The 24,848-nt window shown below is 31.8% G+C and overlaps 1 protein-coding gene across 3 annotated transcripts in view; it reads right to left on the reverse strand.

The window, feature by feature from the left end:
• Positions 1-535: 535 nt before the first annotated feature.
• Positions 536-24,848, reverse strand: part of LOC111055029 (endothelin-converting enzyme homolog) — a 124,498-nt gene continuing 100,185 nt past the window's right edge. For 2 of the 3 annotated variants that reach the window (XM_039425983.1, XM_039425981.1), the window contains exons 5-18: positions 20,640-20,735; positions 17,375-17,595; positions 16,329-16,403; positions 15,720-15,851; positions 14,843-14,938; positions 13,670-13,794; positions 12,039-12,222; positions 10,411-10,587; positions 9,265-9,368; positions 8,766-8,821; positions 6,376-6,647; positions 4,596-4,754; positions 3,682-3,758; positions 536-3,319 (exon numbers count right to left, since the gene is read on the reverse strand). In XM_039425983.1, coding sequence (XP_039281917.1) covers positions 3,220-3,319; positions 3,682-3,758; positions 4,596-4,754; positions 6,376-6,647; positions 8,766-8,821; positions 9,265-9,368; positions 10,411-10,587; positions 12,039-12,222; positions 13,670-13,794; positions 14,843-14,938; positions 15,720-15,851; positions 16,329-16,403; positions 17,375-17,595; positions 20,640-20,735 — 1,874 coding nt within the window. In that variant the 3' untranslated portion in view covers positions 536-3,219. The remainder of the gene's footprint in view (positions 3,320-3,681; positions 3,759-4,595; positions 4,755-6,375; positions 6,648-8,765; positions 8,822-9,264; positions 9,369-10,410; positions 10,588-12,038; positions 12,223-13,669; positions 13,795-14,842; positions 14,939-15,719; positions 15,852-16,328; positions 16,404-17,374; positions 17,596-20,639; positions 20,736-24,848) is intronic. The other variant, XM_039425980.1, reaches the window with a different exon arrangement.

The following is a 24,848-nucleotide window of genomic DNA, read 5'->3' on the forward strand; positions in this document are numbered from 1 at the left end:
ACTCATTCACTGACACTACCCCATTCAATAGTTTTGTGCAGCGAAAAAACTGACACTTGTACTTTTTACAACAGCGCGATAGCCGGAAGATCAAGTGTAAGTATTTGGCAAAAGTTCAATAGAAATAGTAACCTGAAAAATTGGGACTTGAATTTGAGATTTCTGAGTAAACATTCCGAAAATGCGTTCATTTAAATTAAACGGCCAAATCCACGACAGTCGATGAATCGATAATCAACTTGTCTCGGTACCAAAAAGATCGACTTTACCTTACAATAATAACGTCAAGAATCCGACAAATTCAGAAAAATCATTTCAAAATTTCATCAATAGTACTTTCTAGGTTATTTTCTCATGATTCCATTTTTATGCATAGGCCTATCCAATGATAATGATTATACTCTATTATCTTACCTCATCTTCACGGTACACGGTATTGGAATTATCTGAATCCTATGCTTACTTCAACAAATGCAATAATATAGTGGCTGCTAGATAATTCAGAAGGTCCATTTAGGTAAATGAATAGAGAAGGTTAATGTTTCAAATCTTTTCATGTAATCAATTAGCTTTCAACATTATTACAATAATTATCATTACAAACAATGATTCATAATCTTATTACAGGCAGTAAAAAATTATTGCTGTTTCTTTGCTGAATAACAATCTATTACATTATTTCTTTGATTTCTTCACTTGGCACTTACGTTGTTAGGTAATAGGTGGTAAATTACAATAATTTTGCTTATAATCCAATCATTATGCTTACTATCTGCATCAAGAGGTTTGGATGAGTGACAATAGTAATAGTGGAAAAAGCTCTAAAATCATCAATTTTCTAAGGTAAATGCCTGAATCGGAGAAAGGATCTCTTTTCAATAATTGAATTAATCATGAAATGCAATTCAATTTATTGCACATTTTAAAACCGATAATAGGATGGCATTTTCAAAAACGTGTATAAATATATTAATGGATACAACAAATTGACTGGAAGTACAGTTTTTGGTAACTACTGCTTAATTACAATAAAAACCCTACATTATGAATACCTACAAATGAGAAAAACACAGATAGATTGACTAAAAACCATCAGCAAAACTACAAGATTTCATACTGGTACAAAATAATGTTTCTGATAAGTAACTCAATTTCTGATACAAAACAGCATGAAAATCTTTTAGTAAAGTTTTTTAAAGTTATATTGTACAGGTATCTCATTTAACTACATGTTTTAAATATGTTATACTGTCGACAACTGCCATATATTAATAGCCTATCTTGAAATACCGTATCTAAAATATGATAAAATAAAGGCAACAATAATAATATTCCTAGTTAATTTTTGCACAGTTGAGTGTATTCAATAAATGCATTCTCCTAACAGGTCTCTACTACAAAAAAAAAAAAAAAAACAATCTAGGGTAAATAAGATAGACTTTGGAAATGTTTTGTTTCTATTGTGTAATTATATTTCAAATAATTATAACAATATTGTATGAAACGTAAATTTAATATCATGCTACTCATATCCATTTTTATTTTAATTCAGTTAAAAATTATACAGATAGATACTCACCACTAGCCATATAATATTTTACTTTTCTAAATTACTTCAAAGGTACCGTAACATTTTCAACAATACATTGATTGGCGTATCTACATAAGTCATTGATTTGATGACATACCGGTGTCTATAGAGTACCGCATAGTTGGGCTACTATACAGGGGTTAATACTTCACCACACCAGTGATTCCTATTTCGGAAAATAATTAAATGAATAATCTAATTATGTACCTACATAATTAGTAGGTACATTTTAATGTTGAAACGTGCAATTTTCAATTTTCATTGAGCAATATATTCATTAATAAGCTCGGTTTCAGCATGACAAAATCATAATATTATTCTTCAGACTTCTAAATAATTCTATCTATCATCATGTATTGCAACTTTCAAGTAAAGATACCTAAAATTCTAAAACTTCTTTCAACGGAAATAATTCATTGAATTTTCATTGTTTTGAGTTGGAACCAGACAAAGATACACAACTTGGAAGGCTACAATTCAAAGGATAGGATTTTCAAACTGATGAACCAAATCCATTATTTATCTACTGTGGCAAATACATTTTCTGTAGAATGATGTACCAAATTCATTCTCTATCTACTGTGGCGAATACATTTTCAAATTCTGATTTACAATAGATTGCATGTAGACGAGTTGTTTTCAGACACAAATGAAATTATGACTAAAATCACTCAACCATACGGTGCATACGTTTATGAGTACGTTCATTGATATAATATAAATATCTAGTCAACTTTTTTAACATACATCACTTGAATAAAAATCGACTGCTTCAGCTAAGATTGGGTAGAATCGCCTAAAACTTCTCATAAAATCGCAATGTCGTCAATATAAAATTAAATCATTTCAAAATCTGATTCTTTGGTGTTCAATCTTATCAAATCAACTTGAATGGGTAGAATCTTATTCATAAGTTTATATATTTCTTTATAATTGATAATTAATATAGGTAGCCTATTTAAAAAAAATAGTTCAGTGTTTAGAGTTGATGAGAATACTTTCACACATTGTTTTATTGATCTTGATTAATGTTAGAAAAATGTTATTCTTAAGAACATCATAAAACTACTCAATCACTAAATTCTTTGATACCAGCATTTATTTAAATAATTTATATATGTTGGCAGCATGTGAATAATAGGCGGACGTGCTGAATATGGACCTGTCAACTCCAAAGTCATTTTTTGAAAAATACCAAAGCTATCTTTTCTCCAAGTTTAAATTATTATTGAGTCGTGGACTGGTTTCAAATTACATGAATATAACTGTTTCAGGATTGATTCAACAGTATTGTAACTGGAATGTTTATTGTTCTTTTATAAAATCGGATTATCTATAAAAATTCTCACACCCAAGAGAAATCAATAATTACTATAAAATAAATATTTTCTCATGGATTTCCAATCATCATTAAAAAATGTTCAATTCAAAGCACCAAGGTAGACTCCTCAGCAATAACAGAGGTATATTATTCTAAATATTATTGCTTACAATGAAATATCACAGATATACAAATTATATACTATTTATAAAATGATCATCGCCTGTATAACTAATGGTGTTACAATCACTGACTGACAATCAATTATTATTGGAATATTGTCATTTGGACTATTACCGTACTTCATTCAATAGGTTGAACACTTTTTAGCTGGATTCATTTTCGTTCCGATCAAACACTTGAAGGCATTCGAAAATCCTTGAGAGTTCATCATGATTCCGTTGACCCTGTACAATGAGAAACATCATTATTTACAATAACATTTTCTTGATGAACAGTTCCTAATTCATAATACAACCAATTTGTATTATTAATCATATTACATTTTCCTCCATTTGAGTCTTAAAGCGCTCAATAATTGTCACTCATAATGTAAATCAATTTTAATTACATATCATCCGTTGATGATCCATCTTTTTCTGAATTCGAATCTTACTTAAAATCTCAATATAAAAGCCTGATACCCTCGTATAATTTTCATAATCCATTCCACATTGATGAATTCCTCAAGAGAATTCGGTCCTGTATAGTTTGCTACAAAACCTTTTAAAAGAACATCATTAGGTACTTTTTCAAAATGAGATTCTACCTTTCTGGTGCTGGCGTATGGAAATCCTTCTCGACCAGTACAATGTAGTCTTCTGGCGATATATCTATGCAATACACCTGGAAATAGGAAAAAATATATACATGATGTACGGTATGAATAGATATATTATAAAAATGAATAGAGATATACGAGTATAAATGTATTTGAAAAATGATTTTGAAAGTTTCAAACCAGTAGTAAAGAGCAAATAACCCTTCCACTCTCATCATCCAATATCACAGCATTTTACAATATCTTCCACTGCTATCTAATTCTTGTTTCGTGTGAGTTTTTAATGAATATAAATATAGATTTGAAAAAAACATAAATTCATTGGAACTCTATTCTTATAATTATGCTGCGAGTAAATTGATATTATGGGGATAATAGGGTTCAAGTATTCACTCAAAAGTTTGTTTGGAATAGACTTCTTTTAGATAATCTATCAGTAGAGCGTCGATAAATTCAGAAGAAGAAAATCTGTAGGCTACCATCAAAAATCCAGATTCGTCTATAGCCAGATAAATGTAGCCTACGTGTTCATAAATCGTAAAAATTGGTTGATACATGCTTTGTAATATTTAAACTATTTTTCAAATAATGATCATATTATTTTAATAAGAACAATATAAAAACTTGTAGTAGGTACACTTTATTATTAAAAACTTTAAAATATCACAACGACTAGATTCGACCATAACTCAAGTCATTTTCAAGTTATGGTCAAAACTAGTCGTTGTAATATTTTAAAGTTTTTGTATAATCAAGGGTACTACAAGCTTTCATATTGTTTTTATAAATTTGTACAAAAGTAGCCCATATGAGTGAAGTGTTTTCTGCATATTATTTTCCATGTCTCATTATTATGAGTCATGGTTAAGAGTATTACTGATATTTTTAATATTGATTCTGACCTGAGCAGCATGTAGGAAGAATAGTTGAGTCGGTTTTAAATTCAAAGTGGACAAACTGGGGTCCCTGTGCTTGTCTTGCAACCGAAGCCATGTCTCGTATGCCATCTGCAAGCCACTTATGTCTGCCATGTTCTCGTTCCTGGTGATATTCCAATCAAACTGCGAAACAACAGAAAATAAAAGATCAAATAATTACTAAAATAGGCCTATCATAGTTATTCCATTAAAACTAAAATATTGATGTGAACCTAGAATATATACAATTTTTTGTATTATACATGAGATAGCCTATTTCATTGATCAATTCCTTCCAACCTTTTCATCATAACATGAACTGTTGGATTATAAATAATATCATACATCATCATTTTCACTCTTTAGTGAGGTCCACGTTATAAAATATGCAGTTGAGGAAGATAGTAGAATATCGCTGCTGATTCTCTGCCTTGCCACTGACGTCTATAGAAGATAGCTCATACCTAGTATATTTTATGTAATATTAACTCTTTATTCTTGTTAAAAATAATGAATTATATCATTTTTATTTTGCCAAGAGAAAATATTCTTCAATGATTTCATAATAAATTTCAATAATTTAGATTACAAATTTTGTTGATAAATGATATTTCCACATTGTTGAAAACGATCATGCAAAATTTCGGAGCAAGAAAAGGATAGCGCTATCTGCTTTGTCGAATGATGAATGAACAAGGATAGCAATACCAATGTTGATCAAGAACTGACATTATAACGTGGACATCACTACATCAACAGTACTTTTCCTAGTTGCTTTCTGTCCTCCCTGCTTGCTGAAGATGAGGCCTCAAGCCCTGAAATGCAGCAATTAAACTTGAAAGTACTTTTTCAACTTCCTTTTTGTACCCTCTACCTGCTAAAGATGGGGCCTAGTGCCCTGAGAAACGCGTTCAAACTTAGTAGTACTTTTTCAACTTTTTTTGTACTCCCTGCCTGACTGCTTGCTGAAGATGGGACTCAGTAGTGTCAAAAGAAACGCGTTCAAACTTAACAGTTGAATTGAGAAAAATACAGTTGTTGTAGTTAGGGAGTTATCAATATTCATAATTCATTCCAATATACCTAGGGCTACTTGGAACCTAAAGGAAGTTTTACCACATATAATTACTGGTATCCTTTCTATGACCTTTAAGACACAATAAAAAATGAGAATTCCAATTATAATTATTTCTTTCATTTTTCCAATCGGCCTAAGGCTTCTTGAAAGTTTGAGACACAATAAAAAATTATAATTATCAGTATCTCTCATTCATTTCAAGAGGCCTAGAACAACTTGAAAGTTTTATTACATAGAATAACTCGCACCCTTTCTATATTCTTTGAGACAATGGAAAAAGATTATTAACATCTCTCATGTATTTCAGTAGGCTTAGGGATACTTGAACGTTTTGTATTAGGCTACATAGAATTACTGGTGGGTACTCTTTCTATATTTTTCAAGACACAATAAAAAATATGATTATTAGTATCTCTCATTTATTTCCATATAGGGCTACTTGAAAATTCTATCATGCGGTACGGTACATATAAAAATATCATAAAAAATTTTCATATAAAAATGAGTAAATAAAAAATATAATCACAGGTATCCTTTTCATATTATCTGTGAAACAATGGAAATAAAAAGGGTGAGTTACTTGTAATTTAATTACAAGTTTTATTTTTTCAATATTATTGTAAATGCGTGCAATGACAATATTATTTTATCAATGAATAGAAGCTATTTGATGGGAATGGCGATCACCTGAATCTCGATAGGCACACCCCTGAAAGCGACCTGGCGCCTGAAGCTGGCCGCATACTGGTTGGCGATGCACTGCAGTCGGGCTTCGAGTCGCAGCCGACTGCTGGCCGACATCCACTCATGGTGCTCGCCCCCCTCGCCCCACCTTGCACCTAGTGCGTCGAATGCGTGCACTATCTCGTGGCTCACTATCAGCCCCACTGTGCTGTACTGGATATAGTGAGGCATGTCGCTGCGGAAGTAGGGCTGCGTCAGCAGCGAGAGTGGAATCACTGCAACACAAAAGTACCGGTTTCGAGCACAAACATTCATATATAGCTAATATATATCCTTGAACAGAACTTTGAACTTTAAATTTCCTCAGTAAGAACATAACCTATTTTTTCGGACATTTCATTATTTATCAAAATTTGGGAACTGAATAGTTTTGGGCTATGCCTGTTGTTCTATCCCGATCATATTCATATGATTTGTAATTATATCAACGAATAAATGAATAAATAAATAAATATATTATGCTATTCTATACCATATAGTGAGGTCCACGTTATTATGGCAGCGTGTGATTTGCAATGGTGTTGCTATCCTTGTCTATCGTTCAACAAAGCAGATAGCGCTATCTCTTTCACGTATTGCGATGCTATGTTGGCACATCGTTTATCAACAATGTAGAAATTCAACTAATTGACAAAATATTTAATCTCAATCATGAAAATTTATTATTACATCTTTAAATTAGTTATTTGTACAACTAGTGCGCAAAGTGACAGTTTGCTGCACCGAAAGAAACGTTTACTGAGTTTCTTGAGTGCAGCAGAGGAACTTTCCGCACGAATTTCACATTAAATTTTCCCTACAGTTATCATTGAATATGAAAAGTGGGTAATTATGGGTAAAATTCCCTGAAATCCATCAAATGTTTTTCTGTGTAATTTTATTATTAATAAAAACCTTAATTTATTCAAAATTGAATAATGTAGTAGTAAATGAATGAAGGGGCGGCTGTCACTCATGTCGCTGTCCTCGTTGTCCTTAATATTATTATAACGTGTGCACCTCTCACTATACCACTGTTACCAACTTCATTTTGATTTTGCTGCACTGGTGCACCATATAACCTACTAACTATTTTGCGTTGCCATGTTGCAAATCTGGAGTGCAGAAAATTTTTTTCCCGCACTAGAGCGGAAAAGTGGTTCTTTGCGTTCTGTAATCAGTGCAGGAATGGCCACTTTTCAAGGTAACTGTAGGAAAAATATATTTTCTTGACAAATAAAATATGATTAACTATTTTTAACAATAATAAACAGTTAAATTCATCAGATATGTACCAGTATCAGGTGTTTGGGTGGCAAGGCTGAGATCTGGCAACCCTTTTCTCCCATCTTCCTACACTGCCATTATAACGTGGACCTCACTATAGGGGAAACAGATGTACTAGTTTATCCCGTTTTAATTTAATAGTTACTGGTGTACACAGTATTTGAGAAACTTGTAATTTATAGTCATTAAAATTGAGTACCGTATTAGCCTATTGAAGATAGTATTACATACACGGTAGGGGCTATAGTGAGGTCCACGTTATAATGGCAATGAGGAAAGATAGGAGAAAACGTTGCCGATTCTCTGTTTTTGATGCATGTTTAATGATGTAATATTAACGGTTTATTCTCGTTTAAAATAATCAATTATATTCTATTAAGCAAGAAATTATATTCTTCAATAATTTCATAATGATTTTCCATAATGAAGATGAAATATTTTGCTGATCAATTATTAATTTCACATTGTTAAAAGACGATCTGGCAACAGAGCAAAGCGAGAAAGAGATAGCGCTATCCGCTTTGTTGAATGATATACAAGGATAGCAATACCATTGCTAATCAAACACTGTCATTATAACGTGGACCTCACTATAGAACATAGAGGTACTATATGGGCCTACAAATTATCCCGTTCTTAATCTCTGGTTATGAACAGGATTTAAAAATTATTGTAAATTTTTAGTCATTGAAATTGAGTGCCGTAGGCTAGTATAGGTACAGTACAGTAAGATTATTGGAACAAAGTTTCGGGAGTAGAGCTAAGGAATTCCTAAATTCTTTAGCATTCAATCAATAATAATAATAATGACGATAGGTATAGTGAAAATTGTCATTGGGATCATAAAGGCCTAATTGAAAGGTAGAATATTGAACATTTTACTATTAGTAGGTTGTCTGCAAAACGATAACTTAGAAATCTAATTGATTGAAAACTCTCAGCACAATAAATATAGGATTTGAGAAAGTGGATAAGATGGAATAGTGTCTAGTGTGGTGGATAAACCTTGAGGCTCATGAGATTTGAGATGCCATACCGTACCCAATTAAAAAGATTGTTTTTCTTACCTATTGTATTTAGTGTCACTTCATAGAACGCATTGACGATGAATGGGAATGCCCACCTGGAAAAAAATTATGAATGATCAATATTGGTAAAATTATGTATGACTCAATTTAAATAAACAAATGTAGTTTGAAATGCTGATTCCTTTGAAATTCTCGCATTCTTCAGAAATATAATAACATACACTATAGACCTATATTGTATCAACATAATTTCAATATATTTTGTTCACTTTTTGTGTAGTTGAGAAGTTGATATTGTGGTAATTATTCATATTGAATAAAAAAGACTAAGAAATTGTCAAAAAACCACTGAGTTATTGATAATTACCGGTCTTTCCAATTATCAATAACTCAGTGGTTTTTTGACAATTTCTTAGTCTTTTTCATTCAATAATTTCAATACGTCATTTGTCTGGTAATGAACAATAAGAAATCCGTATTGTCACACAGAAAAGTTGAAAAAATCTATTCCAAGGAGATATACAGATAACATCCTTACTTTTTATCCGATGAAGGCTCTTTGTGAAAATCAACAGAGTACGTTCGCATCTGCCTGTATCTGTTGATAACATTTCCGAAAAAGTCTTCACGCGATACGTCAACCTGAAAGCAACAAACAATGTGAGGTAAACAATTTATTTATTTGTCATAAAAGATAAGAGTATGCAAATCTATCTAATTAATTCGAGATGATGTCAGTTTTTTTGCTGCACAAAACTATTGGATGGGGTGGTGTTAGTGAATGAGTCACCAATGCATTCCAAAACTTTTTTCCCATCACTCCACTGAGTTGCAGTATCAACCGAGCAATGGTTCAGTCTTTAGGTGCCATTTAGTCGCGACAGTGCATAAGTAGTGCATATGATAGACAGTCCATAATGATGGGGAAACAGACTGCTAACGAACCAATAATACAGAATTGTTGGCTTTGCTTGGTGTACCTTATTGGGCCAAGAAAAGGTAATCATGCAAATGTTCATAGGCGTAAAATAATCCAATGAGATGTAAATATCAATTATACAATTAATTAATATGTTTTGACAGTAAACAGAGGACATACGGTAACGCATAAAAAATAGGTTGTTGTAAAAATTACAACATGCGACTGCTCGTGTGATTGAGTAGGGCGCGATTTCCGGAAAGTTAAAGCATGTAATTCCCAGAAGCCGAAGACACACCCACCCGTTTTTTAGTTTTTTCATATCAATAGTTATATCGAAGATAAAAGTTCCAGTTCAATAAAATGTAATTTTGGTTTCTCAAAAATACACTTGAAGAAGCTGGATCATATTTTTTCATCAAAATTAGGATAGGCTAGGCCTAAATATGAAGCAATAAGTGAAGTCTGATTTTTGTTGGATTTAAAAATAATCCAAATTATCCTGAATTTCAATATCAAGGAATTATTGAGAATATAATTTTTTTCCAGATTCTTGTAACAAAATATCTCAAGAAAAATTTTATCGTCCGTCAATATATGCAAATAAATGATACACCAACTAGCCTGTATGTACTAAAGCAGTGTAGTGATAAATGTTATCAAAAATTATTCTCCTGTTTCTTATAATATTTTTTGATAAATACTCCAGTAAAAACTTGATTATTATTTGAAAAACGAAATGTCTCATTTCTTCCACTCACTCACATCCTGTAGAAGACTGTCAAGAAACGTTTGATTGGAGAGTTGAGGCCAGGTGGCGAATTCTACTTTGAGAGCAGCCAGCTTTTTCAGTGCCTTCACTCTTGTCTCGTCATCCATCCACGAAACGCTTCTCAGCCTCTTCTCCAACGTGCCTTTCAGCTTATTGAACATTTCTCTTACCTGATAGATGAGAAAAATAGTAGTATTAGTTTCGTTCATAATATACAATATAAGCCAAAAATAGTCTTACTGTACTACACATGTCCACATGAACTATTTTATCACATCAACAAGAAACGTGAATGCAATGATTATTATTGATAGTAACACGAATTTGATTTTAATCTTGAAACTCACTTTCTTCAAAATCTTCCATAAATACGCCTTACCTTTTAATCAGTAACATTTTTAGTGTACAAAATGCATTATGAAAATATTTTATTATATCCATAGTCCAAAATAACAGCCTAAGCTAACTAATATTTTTATCCATGAAACTGTGCTGCAGAAATACATTGTTAATAATTCATTCTAAACATTACATTGTTGGTAATTTTCATATTTAAATTATATCAAATTTATTTTTGATAAATTTATTACTCTTTCGTAGGCTGAATTTTAGTTTGGCTGAAATTTCTGAAGTTAGTAGCGTAGATCAACAGCAGAGAAGTTGTATTTTTGAGTTCAAATTTTTATAAAATAACTTGATTAATTCAATATGAAGTGATAATTAAGTGTTATATTCAAATATAGTTTGGTGTTTTAATTTCTCTAAATTCAAAATGTTTAGCTTATATATATATATATATATATATATATATATATATATATATATATATATATATATATATAAATAAGCTAAACATTTATATATATATATATATATATATATAATATATATATATATATATATATATTTGGAAGAAAATTGAACTTCAACGTTTTACAGTGGGAACATAACCTATTTTTTGGACATTTTATTAATTTATCAGAATTTGGGAATGGAATAGATTTGGGCCAAGCCTGTTGTTCCATCCTAATCATATTTATATGATTTGTGATTCTGTCCACGAATGAATAGATAAATAAATAAAAAATATGGTAGCCTATATATTAAATATACCGGTACAACTTTTGAAACTTATATGAAGTGGAAAGTATGGCTATTTGGGCCTATACTCACTGATTGCTTCCTCGAAGTACGACCATTTTGCTATATTATCTTAGCATTTTCCTAGATATACAGAGTGTTTACGAACTCCCTTCCTATACTATAGGGCTAGGGCATTGTTCCTGGGTAAGAAGCATATCTAAAAATGCCAGTACAAAATAGCGAAACGGTCGTATTCCGAGTAGGGTAATCAGTGAGTAAACACTTTCTACATCAAGAATTGTATAAAATATTTCACGTGCTTGGTAAAAACAAGCTTGATCAACAACACATTATCATGATACGCGAATATAATGGTTGCATTTTTTTCTGATCAATTCATTTTTGTCCAGCCACTGATCCTGTCCCCAAATGATTAGGGGGGGGGCGTCTTTTCCATTTCAAACTCTGTCAAAGTTTGTTTGTCAACAATCTGTCAACTAATGGTAAAAGTTCAGAAAGAATGTGGCTATATACTGACCCGATCACCCAGCTGCTGAATGTAGTTGGGTGAGTACTGCGTGACATACATGGCGGAGACGGCGTGGCTGTAGACGGAGGCAGCCACGCGCACACAGAACAGCGACCGGTTGCTGGTCGTCGAGTTCACCAACTCATGCAGGATGTCAGTCGCGTAGATCAGCAGCAGAGAGTTGTGCATCACCCTGGAACACAGCATCCATTGAAAAGCTCAACTCTATTAATATTAGCGGTACCCAATCATCAATCATTTATACCATATTAATCAATTTGGGATCAAAGTAACAAAACGCTCAACTCACTATTTATCAGCGGTATCTATTATTCGTTGTAAAATATGCTTAGATGTAGGCCTAGATATACATGACATTTTTAAATCAAAGTACCATATATGAACATTTATTTTCATTAATAAATAATGTTAGAAATGTACTTCGATTTTCCATTTTTCATGTACATAATATCATAGAGAAACAATAGCGTAAGTAGATATCCCATCGTATAGGGCGTTTATGTCGCAACTTTTACTGTTATCCCAAGTCGTTTACTGTCGATTATTGTTGATTTTCACTTTTTTGACCGGGTAAGAGTTTATAAACGGCACAATATGAGATACTACCAGCGTCATAAAGCTTCACGGGGAAGAACTGCGTGGGCTATCGGCTTGAGATAACAGTAAAAGTTGCGACATAAACGCCCTATGCCATGGGATATCTACTTATGCTATTGTTTCTCTATGATAATATTTTAATGTGGACTCAAATTTGCAACTCTTGTCTAAAGCAGTAGTTGCTTATAATTATTATTCTGAAGCATTATTCATGAATAATACTATCACTTTAATAATTTCAACAAAAATACCAATATATACATTATAATATAATACCAAGTCACCTATTGGAAGGTAATTTTATAAATTTATTGAATTTAAGTAATACATTCATTAAAATGGAACTAGAATTATTGAAGTAGCCTAATCACAATAAACATCAATCACTTAATTTATCACTGAATTTTTTAAATAGATGTCTTTTGCACAAATACAAACAATTTCCTGCTGGAACGATGAGATGATAGAAATTGATAATTATTTTATTTACCACTAGCAGGTTACCCGTGCTCAGCAAGGGTTTAATTAGAAACTTGACAGAATGAAAACTTGACCTACTGAAATCTTTAAGAATTTGAAATAGGCCTCCATCCTCGGTAAATTAAGAATTATGCAAAATTTCATGTCCAGTAGTTCAAACGTGATGATGCGTCATTCGTGAATTTCCTATCCCGTAGACCTACGTGCAGAAGCCAATTCTTTCTTCTATTATATTATAGATTAATTCCATTTTTGGGATCTATATTATGCCTTGTAGACTCCGAATAGAGTCAGTTTGGTGATGAGTTGACTGAATAAATAGGCCTGTAAAATTCAATAGATTCTCCTTCCATTCATAATCAAATATAACTCTCATGAGAATTGAAAATTGGCATGTTTATATTAGAATATCAAAGAATTTTTAAAAACTATAGCTTGAATTTATCAATCTCATTCAGTCTGACCAAGTTGAATAAAAATCATTAAGTGATATGAAATAATAATATTGAAGGTGTTGAGGGGGAAAAGCTCGCACCTGTTACCTTGTCTGAAAGTGAGAAAGCAGATGACCGAGGTGTTGCATGTAGACTGGAGCCATCACATAGATGGTATCCGACGAGGATATACTTGTAGAGAAAACATGCTCGAATAGCGGCTTCCACTGTACCTGAGGCAGAAAAATAATAATAGGCAATGTTAAAATGTTTTAATAAAAGGGTACTACAAGCTTTTATATTGTTTTTATTAATTTGAATGAAGTAGCCCATATAAGTGAAGTGTTTTTAATAGACAATGCTATAAAAATAATAATAATGATTTTATTTGTGGTAACAATGATAGTTATAAAATACGGTAATAATAATAATTATTATGGATATTGACGAATATCTCCAAAATTTTGAGGAATAAAGATTTTTCAATGAGCTTGGATGGCAAAATACAATCATGTGAAATTTCGAAAGAAAAATTCGCATGATAATCTCTTTGTCATAATCACTATTAAACCTCATTAATGAGACATTTTCAATGAACCTGAGTGACAAAAATGATTCTTGACAAACAGAAATGTTAACTTTTGAAAAAAATTGAATCATATCTTTTTGTGATAATCACTAAATTTTGTTTAAAAATTCTCCATTATTGTTGCTATCTTCCCAAATAATCGACTTTAGAGTTTTATCGAACAAATTGTTTCATATTTGATTCGCCTCACAATTACAATTATTATTGGCATAGTTGAACAGATTTTGTCAATCTCAAAATGAGTTATCACAATCACGAAGTTCTCATAAACATTGGGCTAAATTTTGTGGAAATATGAACTATGTAAAGGTAATTAGATATTTCAGTCGACATTATCTTCCAAAACCGTTATCATTCAATTAAAAACTTTTTGATAATTGGCTTACTTGATATTCAGAAGTGCTAAAGCTAAATAAAGAAAATATAGATAGCCATATAGTGCATAGAGGAAAGATACAGTTAAAAAAGATTCAACACTATTCGTTTAAGATTTCTAATTAGTGCTCATTGCAATGGAAAAGAACGAGTTTTAACGTAGCCTATGACATTCATTGCAGAATCTTAGACTACCTCTGAAAAATATTACCTCTCGTAAAATCATACATTTACGGTTGGAAGCAGTAGGCTGTACTCAAGACTAAAATTATTATATTGATTCAACACGAATGATAGGAGAATTTCCATATACTTACAAAACTATAAGTTTTCTGCAACTGCGTCAGGTTGAGATATTCATATGAATCGTCATGCTGTAAACGATGCGCTATTTCTTTGGCTCTTGGATATAACTGCAACACAATACATGTTGAGTGTTAACAGGAAATAGGGTGAAACAGTTTGAAATAATAAATATTGGTAATTTTCTCCAGACAACATCAGAGTAGAGTAATCTTTCAAGTATTTTGATGGAGTTACTTGAAAGTCCAATTGCAAAGTATAGCTACTAGTAGGTACCCTGAATTATGATATTATATTTTATTTCAGAAATAACAAGTTTCGGACTTTCTTAAAGTTTTAAAAGTTTTAAAGTAAATAAAAAGTTTTATAATGGGATAAATACTCGAAACGTAGGTTTTGGAGGAGTTATAAATTAATGATGATCTCATAGAATAAGATAGTTAACGGTAGACCTATAATTATGAAAAACGTTGAATTTCAATATGTATCTTGAATTGAATACGACTCACTGATATTTGAGTGCTTTGATTAGCAAAATATCATATTATAATCAAATTCATCTTGGAAGTTTATAAATTATTGGACAATTTCCTGTCCAAGTTTGTAAGAAAATTAAGGCCTGATAATAAATTTGAAGAATGAGATTTAGATCTATCAGAAGTAGAGTTTCAATTATCTACAGAATTATTAAAGTTCGAAAATAATTGATATTATAGGTATTGTACCGGTAAATAAAAAGTTTCCGAGACAACAATCCAAGGAGTACAGAGAATAGTTTTCAGTAGAGAAGATGTTACCAAGAGAGATGAATGCATAAAAGAAAGGAAACAAACAAGAATGAAGAAGAGGAAGAGAAAGAGACAGAAATAGAAGAAGAACAAAGGATAATACCTTACTTAGCATGGAAGCGAAGAGCAGGGTGCTGTGGGACTCTTTCACTTTCTGATCTTTGTCCATTGTGGCTGGCAGGAATTTCTGGATTAGGCTTTCCATCGTCAGCAATCTTCGTTCTTCGGAGCTGTCCTAGAATCACATAAAAGAATTCTACAATGACTTATACAGGTATTACTACAATGAGAATATATACAAAGTAATACTTCTGGAGTTACTCGATCACTTCTTTTGGAGACATAAATATTTTTGCATTTGAAATTGAAACAAAATGTTTCTGCTGTATTCAATTGTATACTTGAATAATATAATTGTATATAATTTAAGAGCAATCATTTTCATATTGATAAACAATCAGTATTTTGTCCATCATATCATAATAAGATGTTATTATAAAATTTTGATAGATTGAGAGAGAAGTTAGATATGGATTATTGTAGTCCAAAATTGAAAATTTGGCATTTCTCATGTGAATAAATTTCTTCATGGAATCTCATTGGGAAAGCAGAATACATCACAGTTTATTGGAATACTGGCATTGATTGGTGATGAGTACTATTCGGTGATGAGTTGATAAGTCAGTATAGTAATTAATAAGTGGCTACTCACCTTCAAGTAAATATAAGCTCGACTCTCATCAGTATATCGCTTCTCTCTGCTTGAGAATGTCGGTAAGTCATCTACCTATAAAATGAAAATAGTTTGGTGAAATGACTATTCAATTTACATTAGAAATAATTGAATGAATAGAGAAATTGAAATGAATAAAAATTCGTAAGGTATTGGCGCCACATTTTGGCGGGACATTCCCTCATATAATATTCATCATTTCTCAAAATAATCAACACACATAGCGTTACACTGTTAGAAAGTGCAGCAAATTAGCTTTTTCCAATAATAAATTAGGCTAATTGTAAAAAATACAATTGGAAAGATCACATTCGTTTCACAGTCTGTAGGATTTTCCTTAGAATGGCATGTAGGGCCCAATATGGAAATATTGAAATGAAAATGAAATGAAAAAAATCTTTATTAGGCGGAGTTAGGACTTTTGAGTCCTCTCTACCACTCAACATCATATTGACATAAATTCTGAAATGTTAAATATTGCTATCAAAATTGTCATTGCAAGTTAATTTGAAAAATAGGCTACACAAATCAGATTAATACAATTCGATAAAATAATGAAACTGCATCAGATGACAATTAGATATCAGATTTTTTTATTCATCTTATCAAAACTATTATCCCCGATTTGATGATCTTGAAAACAAAAAGTTCAATATGACGAATAAAATCAAAATTTCTAGCTCACAAACCGAATATATAGCCTTATTCAATTATAATGTTTTGATAACAAATCTCGATATAGGCACTCTAATGATTTTCTTGAAATCTATGAATTCAGGGCTACTTATATTTATTTATGAAATGGAATTATAGTACCCATGCTTTTTTAAAATTAATAAAATAATAGATTAAAAATACAAATTATAACTTGCGGTATGGATACACAAAAATCTAGTTATAATTTGTATTTTCAATCTATTGTTCCATTAATTTCAACAAAAAAAGGTTAGGCCTATTATAATTCTATTTAATAAACTATATTAATTGATTCTACGTTTGCCCTATCTATTGAGTTGTTGACTCACATCATAAGGACGGTGAAACAGTCGACTGGTATGGCCGAAGCGCCGCGGCAGGTCGACGAAGATGACATGTCGTGTGCCATTCTGCAGGTCGCGGTCCACGTAGACGTCGAACATGGGTGCACCGTTCACCCGCAGCAGGCGGCCCAGCAGGAGGCTCACGTCGACAAAGCCCTGTGAAGACGGAGGCAGGTAGCCGCCCAACGAGTCTAGCAGGTCGAACACTGAAAACGAATAAGTCAAAGGTTAGCAAAATGAGAAATTGATACCAACTCAAATAAAAATCAAACTAACATATAAAATAAGCAAAACGAATAAGTCAAAGGTTAGCAAAATGAGAAATTGATACCAACTCAAATAAAAATCAAACTAACATATTAAATATAAGGCATACCTCATATTTATTCATACATGACATTGATTCATTTATTATTTTTGAGAATTGGGAATTGAATCGCTTTTCCAATTACGTGGAGCAATAATTGATTCAATTTAATACAATTTTTAATAGGGAGCCATCATATTCCAATTGGGCTTTGAATTTTTTAGAAAGCTTCCCATGGGAGAGAGGATTTTAGACGTTGATGACCCGGTTTCTGGGTCACTTATAAAATTCAATGGACCATTACACGTATAGTTTTGAATTTGATGGTCTATTAGATTCAATGAGCATCTTAAAAACCGGATCTCAGGGAAGTAGTTGGAAAGTTTTGTAAATGGAGTATCTAACAAGACTATCTTGTCTGAGAAACATCGCAGGTCTGACATCTTGAAAAATATTGAGTGAAAATTTGTAGTTTGAAAACTAGATATAGGTACCAATTTTGATAAAAAATCGTGATATATAATAAAATATATATTCATCAATTTTATGGCTGCCCTATTTTAACCTAATGCCAAGCCTCTATTGAAGAAAATATTTTCCGAAGATCATTATTATGGTATCTACCTTTATTATGATTTATGAAAAAAAAATATCCAATAAGTATATGATAGGCAAATATGGAATAGTTATGTACCATACGTTTCTTGACGGATTCATTGTAATCATAATGAAAAGAGAATTAATTTTTCATGGAATTAGACACAATATCACAATACAAAATGGAATAATTTTTGAGAAAATTGATGTAGGCCTAGTCCTTTCAATCGAATCCTCTGTGGGAGTTATCATCGAAATGCATGGTAGGCCCACGTGAAGGAAATTGCATAAAAAAATTATTTAAAGTTTACTCGAAAGTTGAAATAGCACAAAAAATGGAGGTATGGATGAAAAATTGAATTGAGAAAACTACGATATACGTTTTACACATCAGATATACCTACTATATACAATAACGAGAAAACAATATTAACTGGAGAAAGCGACATTATAGGCTTCAACATTCGTTTAATATGTTTGATCATATTAATAATATTAGAATGAGAAAAAATTAAAGCTTAATAAAAAATATTAACTCACAATATTAAGTCACAAATGACGAAAACGATGATATTATAAAATTGATGAATAGTCATGAAAACACATTCCAATAAAAACATTTTATTTCTTGTATCTTATCATTTCATGAAACCCATTTACTATTTCATTGCAATTACAAGCCTCTCCTTTTCAGTGCAAGACTTTTTTACTCCCTACAACATAAAGTATTCATCCTTATGTGAAGATAAGGGCCAGCCTAATTTTCTTGGAAGGGTTTTGATGGCTTTTCTGCCCTGCCACACCCTCCTAAAAGGTTTAGAGCTACTGGAAAATTAAGGAGAGGTCAACGTAACCAGAAAGTTGATACTGTTCATAGCTCTTACGTAAATACATGGAGCCTTCTTCATTGAGATTCACTTTAAACGGTCAGCATTCTCTATTAACACCTCCAGAGTTTCTCATTCAACCAATGTTGACAGTTACAAGATTATCTCACTATGGAAGGGTTATCCTAGAAATTTTGAATTTTGCATTAATTGTGCACATTCATGAGAAAATATGTGATTTGAATGAAGGAGTGTTGATAATAAAGAGAATATGAGAATAGATTAGAATTTTGAGAAAAATGGAAGAGTGTTAATGAAGAAAATACGAGAATAAATAGGATTTCGTGAAAAAGGAAGATTATGAAGTTCATGCATTAATTCTACACATGAGAAAAGGATAATAATTGTATGCAAAGCCAATGCATGAAATAATGTTTATTCATATGGAGCTTAAAGCATTCTCATCAACAGGGTTCTTTTTTATTTGAACTTATGAGTAAAATAACTCTAATTTTTTCCAAATTTCTGTATATGAGAAGATTTATTCATATATGTAAGCACACTATGAGTTTATAATTTGTACTTTGATGATATCAAGCTATATGATCTATTATATAAAAAAATTATTAAGCGATCCTAGAAATAAGAGCAAAATATGGCCCATATTATCACATTATTTCAAGATAATCGAAAACAATCTTTTCAACTGTATAAGGCTTAGTATTACTGAATCCCCTACCAGAAGACAGAATTAGAAAATGTAGAAGTAGGCTTATATGAATTACGGTCATTTTTTCATGTTCCTTCATGATATTTCTCTTTCTCTTATCTCCAACAATGCGCTATAGATGCATAGTGTTAAAGAAGAGGTAATTTTCTATATCGTTTTGGAGAATTGTCATGTTCTTCAAATCGTTTACGGAGTTATACGTTCAAACACCGCTAATCATATCATATTATTATATTTTAATTATGATTTGTGATTGTCAATGGAATAAATGAATAAATAGATTGAATGGAAAAGACTAAGAAATTGTCAAAAAACCACTGATTTATTGATAATTAGAAAGACCGGTTTCGGCTATTACACCATTGTCAATCTCTGATAAACAGTTTATCAGAGATTGACAATGGTGTAATAACCGAACCGGTCTTTCTAATTATCAATAAATCAGTGGTTTTTTGACAATTTCTTAGTCTTTTTCATTCAATATGAATAATTACCACAATATCAACTTCTCAACTACACAAAAAAAGAATAAATAGATATTCTATGTTAGTTCAAGACAATATATCATTAGTAATTTCAATTTTTATCATAATTTGTACAAATTAAAAAATCTAATCTCATCAACAAAACAAATAATATTATGCTCGTGCAATTGTTGCACTAGCCCTACATGCTGCATTATTTTAAAAGTTATTGAAATATTCCCAGTTTTCTGTTGGTTTAATATGAGACAACATTCTCATAAAATATTATTATAAAATATATAAGATTTTCATAATCTGTACTTACTAGGTGACAGCAAAGAATTACTCTCGGCACCCACACAGCTCTGATAGAAATCACCCAGCTTCTTGAAAGTTCCTGATGTTGCCTCGCTCAATAAATCTGTAAAGAAAACTTACAATTATGATCTAAAAAGAAATTGTTGTATATGATTGTTTTCCATTTCAATTATTGCAAATCTCTAATAATTCTTAAGAAATCTCTCTTTTTACACAAATCAAAAATCCTCCAACTGTCTGCAACAATATAATATTTTGACAAAACTTTAATCTCCAAAACCACTAGGCCTACTATATAGTAGGACTCACTCCAAACTGTCAGAATTCCTTAAAAATAACACAGATGATTCCCATCCAAACAGTGCTGACAGTTTGAAGTGAAGAATCTCACTAAGAATCTCACTATAGTTTTCCCAATTCTGCTTTTTGGCATCCTTGGGCCTTCTCCGCCGCACTGTTGAAAGCTGCGAACCCCAGCTTTATAGGGCGTAAAATATATATCAACCACATCCACTCCACGCGATCTGGCAGAAGGCCAACAGATTCACTCACCCGTATTATAACAGGCCAAAAATTGGACCGATGTAGCATGCGACATGCGGTGTATACAGCAAGTGGCATACAGAATAGGGCAAGCAGTATTCGGCTCAAAGCATGTGGCATACAGCCAGTGGTATGCAGCATTTGGCTTGCAGCATGTGGCATGCAACATTTGACTTGCAGCATGTGGCTTGCGACTTGTTGGTACCGCATTATGATGACTGGTTTTGGTGCGATTAGAATTTTCCAAACTGCTCCACAACAGTTATCGTATTCACTTTAGCCATTATTTTATAAACATATCAGTTGAAAATATTTTAATCAACATTATATAATACAATGCCAAGTGAATAATATTCCAAATATACATTTCAGGTTGATAAATTATATGTTGCGTAGAAAATGCATCTGTTTGATAATATATTACCATAGACTAAATAAAAATAGAGAGAGTTAGTTTGCATTTTTGGTATTACGTATTACCATAGAATGAACAATCATACGTAATGATACAACACATACAACAATAATGATAATGATACAATAATGATATAATGATACAATCATACAACAATACATACGTAATGAGATTTTTTAAACATATTGTTAATGCTATGGTATCACGAGGATAATATGCATAAATATGCATATGTAATGTACGAGGATATAGTATGATTATGAGTAATATTGGATAATGTATTCCAAAAACTTGTTGGATATTATCATATTGCTCGCATGTTGACAAATATTATTCTGCGGCCGAAAGTGCATGAATTTGTACAACACATATTATATACATTCCATCGTCCATTACATTTTATAATTGAGTATGTTATTAATCACCTTCCTGTTTTTATACCTCAAACTTCAATCTACAATTATTATGATAATAATTTACCTTATTGTGACTGGAGTAACTGTAAGGTAGAATATATAGTATCTTGAATATTGTAACTGTAATTGTGACTATCTGTACTGATAAGTATAAGGGTGTCAAGTCAGTTTTCATAATTTTTCAGTAGAGCAAAAACAAAAAGTTCAAAAAATTCTGAATGAAATCTATGAATAATTATCGAAAGTATTACAACGCTAATCGTTGCTCTACATATTTCTTCACATGTTTACTGTGCCCAATAATGGTTTCTTACATATTGACATTTTTTATACAGGTGTAAACAAAAATATGTACGACTTAAACCCTTTGTATCAAAGAATTTTATGACTTAACCCTTTTTGATCTTGATTCAAGTTGACTTGTATCATCTATATCACTACCCTATTACCGCGTCTTGAAGGGGATATGTTGACTGATATCATTTATATCAATACCTATTTCATTTCTTGAAAGTTATAAGTTTACTTATATGATTTTCGCCATTCCTATTAGTTTTAATTTCACCTTTTAAAGGTTATGAGTTGACTTGTATAATTTATATCAAACATGAATGATATTTTCCTGAGATTTATCCATTTTACCATGAGAATAACTCTAAAACAATACCACAAAGACTTAAATCCTTTATACAAAAAAAGAGCAAATTTCTCTGAATAAGAACATCTAGAAAAGTCAAAATCGACATTTTGTGACTTAACCCCTTTTTACTTATCAGTACTGTATATAGGCAGTTTTTCTATATTAACTGCAAATTACAGGTACTTCAGAGTGCATCTGGTCTATATAAATAGAGATGTGGATTAAAACGACTTGAGTATCAAGACAAATAATTGTTATTCATTAAAGCTACTGTATATAGTAGGGTAAACCAGCCTACGTTGGGACAATCCCACGTTGGGACACTTCAATTTGTGAGAAATTAGTGAGTGTTAGGTTGGCAACAACTGCGATGTTTTATCAGCTGTTTAAAGCCTTAATTACAGACATAATAATTTCAGATGAAGCACCAGTCGTTATTAAGAAAAAATAAAAGACATGTTTTTGTAACCTCAAAGTTTTTTTTGAGAAGAGGAATTTTAATTTTTACTTTGAACATTTACCATTTAAGGTAAGTCTCACAGCTAATATGCATTCTTTATCATTTTATGAATATTTTTATATGTAGAACATTATTATACTCTCATTTTTAATCCAGTTATTCTGTCTAAAACAAAGCCATGACCATCTGACCACCTTGGGACAGCCCACATTGGGACACTGCAATCATGATAAAAAATGCCCATATTATAACGATGAGCATTGCTTCTGAATCTTATTTTACTCAATGTAGGCTACATATCAATGAAATAAATTATGAATAAATATGATATATGATTATACCCTGTAATGTAGCTTCAGAGGTAGCCATTTCAAACACACTTTGTGCACATGACTTTTGGTAATAGTTTTTACTAAAAAAATTTCAAATAATGTATATATACTATCAATACTTATAATAAAATGTTATAAATTGACAAAAATAATGAATTGCTTATTTTTAATTCAATATCTCAACCTGGGCAAGGGAAGTCCCATCGTGGGCCGGTCTTAAGCCCAGATTGGGACACTCCCCAAAAAATTGTTTTTGCAATAAAAAAATCAATTGACAATCAATGCGGTTGCCATCCTCAAGGATGAAAGTGTAAGCGAATACAATAAATATAAAATTAAAAAATGTAATTTTTTTTTATTTTTGTCTAAGTTATAGCTGTTTGAATGTTGGTGTCTCAACGTGGGCTTGTTTATCCTAACTTAAATATTGTGACTGTAATTGTGACTAGGTGACTACATACGGTTTGTACTTTTTCTATATTATCTATAAATTATGTATGATTCAATTACGTTTTATCCATCAGAAACTGCAATGTTACATCAACGAATTCTCACGCTAAAAACGATATCTCGCAGACACGTTCATTCAAAGAACATAAAATATTCACTGACTGACTAATAATGCTTTCGGATCGCTTAGTATCCATTTCCTACCTCTCAAATTACATTAACGAAGCTAATCTTTTGGGAAAAATTAATTCCGCACAGGAATCAGCAAACTTCCAAGCGGTTACATCCACACATTTATATCGTGATCCATTAATTACCACTATATTCAACAGCTCGTACTCTCAAATAACTTTGCTACAGAAGGACTCACTACAAACAGTCAGCAGTCCTCATAATCAACTACAATACTTCCCATTCAATCAAGGCTGACAATGTTGAATTGAATCTGACTATGGAGAAGCAGCTTCAGATTCACTTGAAACTGTCAGCATTCGACATAAATAGCATCAAAGCTCTCCATTCATCCAATGCTGACAGACTGGAGTGAATCTCACGATTTGATCCAAGGGCTCTGGAGAGGGATTTCAAAAATATAAAAAAGAGCATGTTCTAATAGCAGGGCGGCAAAGCCGGCTCTCATTTGAAGCTCAGTAATTTCATTTTTTCTCTCTTTTGCAACCCTTTTGACGCTCTCAAACATTGGATTGAAGCCAGAATTTCCGCTCCAACACGCGCGTCGCTCTTCCAAATTACGCGAAAGGGTGAATCTTGTTCACCGGCCACCGAAATTCGCTCATTAGAACTTTTCTACGACATACGAGAACGTGTAATAACAATTTTTGCTCGCTGTAATTGAAGTGCGATGATAATACCATGTGACCTGGTTGGTTCAGAGTTGAGGGTCTCTCAACGAATCGGATGAGAGTTGAGATAATTCGTTATAGTTTATCTCGTAATTTT

This window comes from Nilaparvata lugens, chromosome 4, assembly GCF_014356525.2.
Source record: "Nilaparvata lugens isolate BPH chromosome 4, ASM1435652v1, whole genome shotgun sequence".
Classification (NCBI taxonomy): Eukaryota; Metazoa; Arthropoda; class Insecta; order Hemiptera; family Delphacidae; genus Nilaparvata; species Nilaparvata lugens.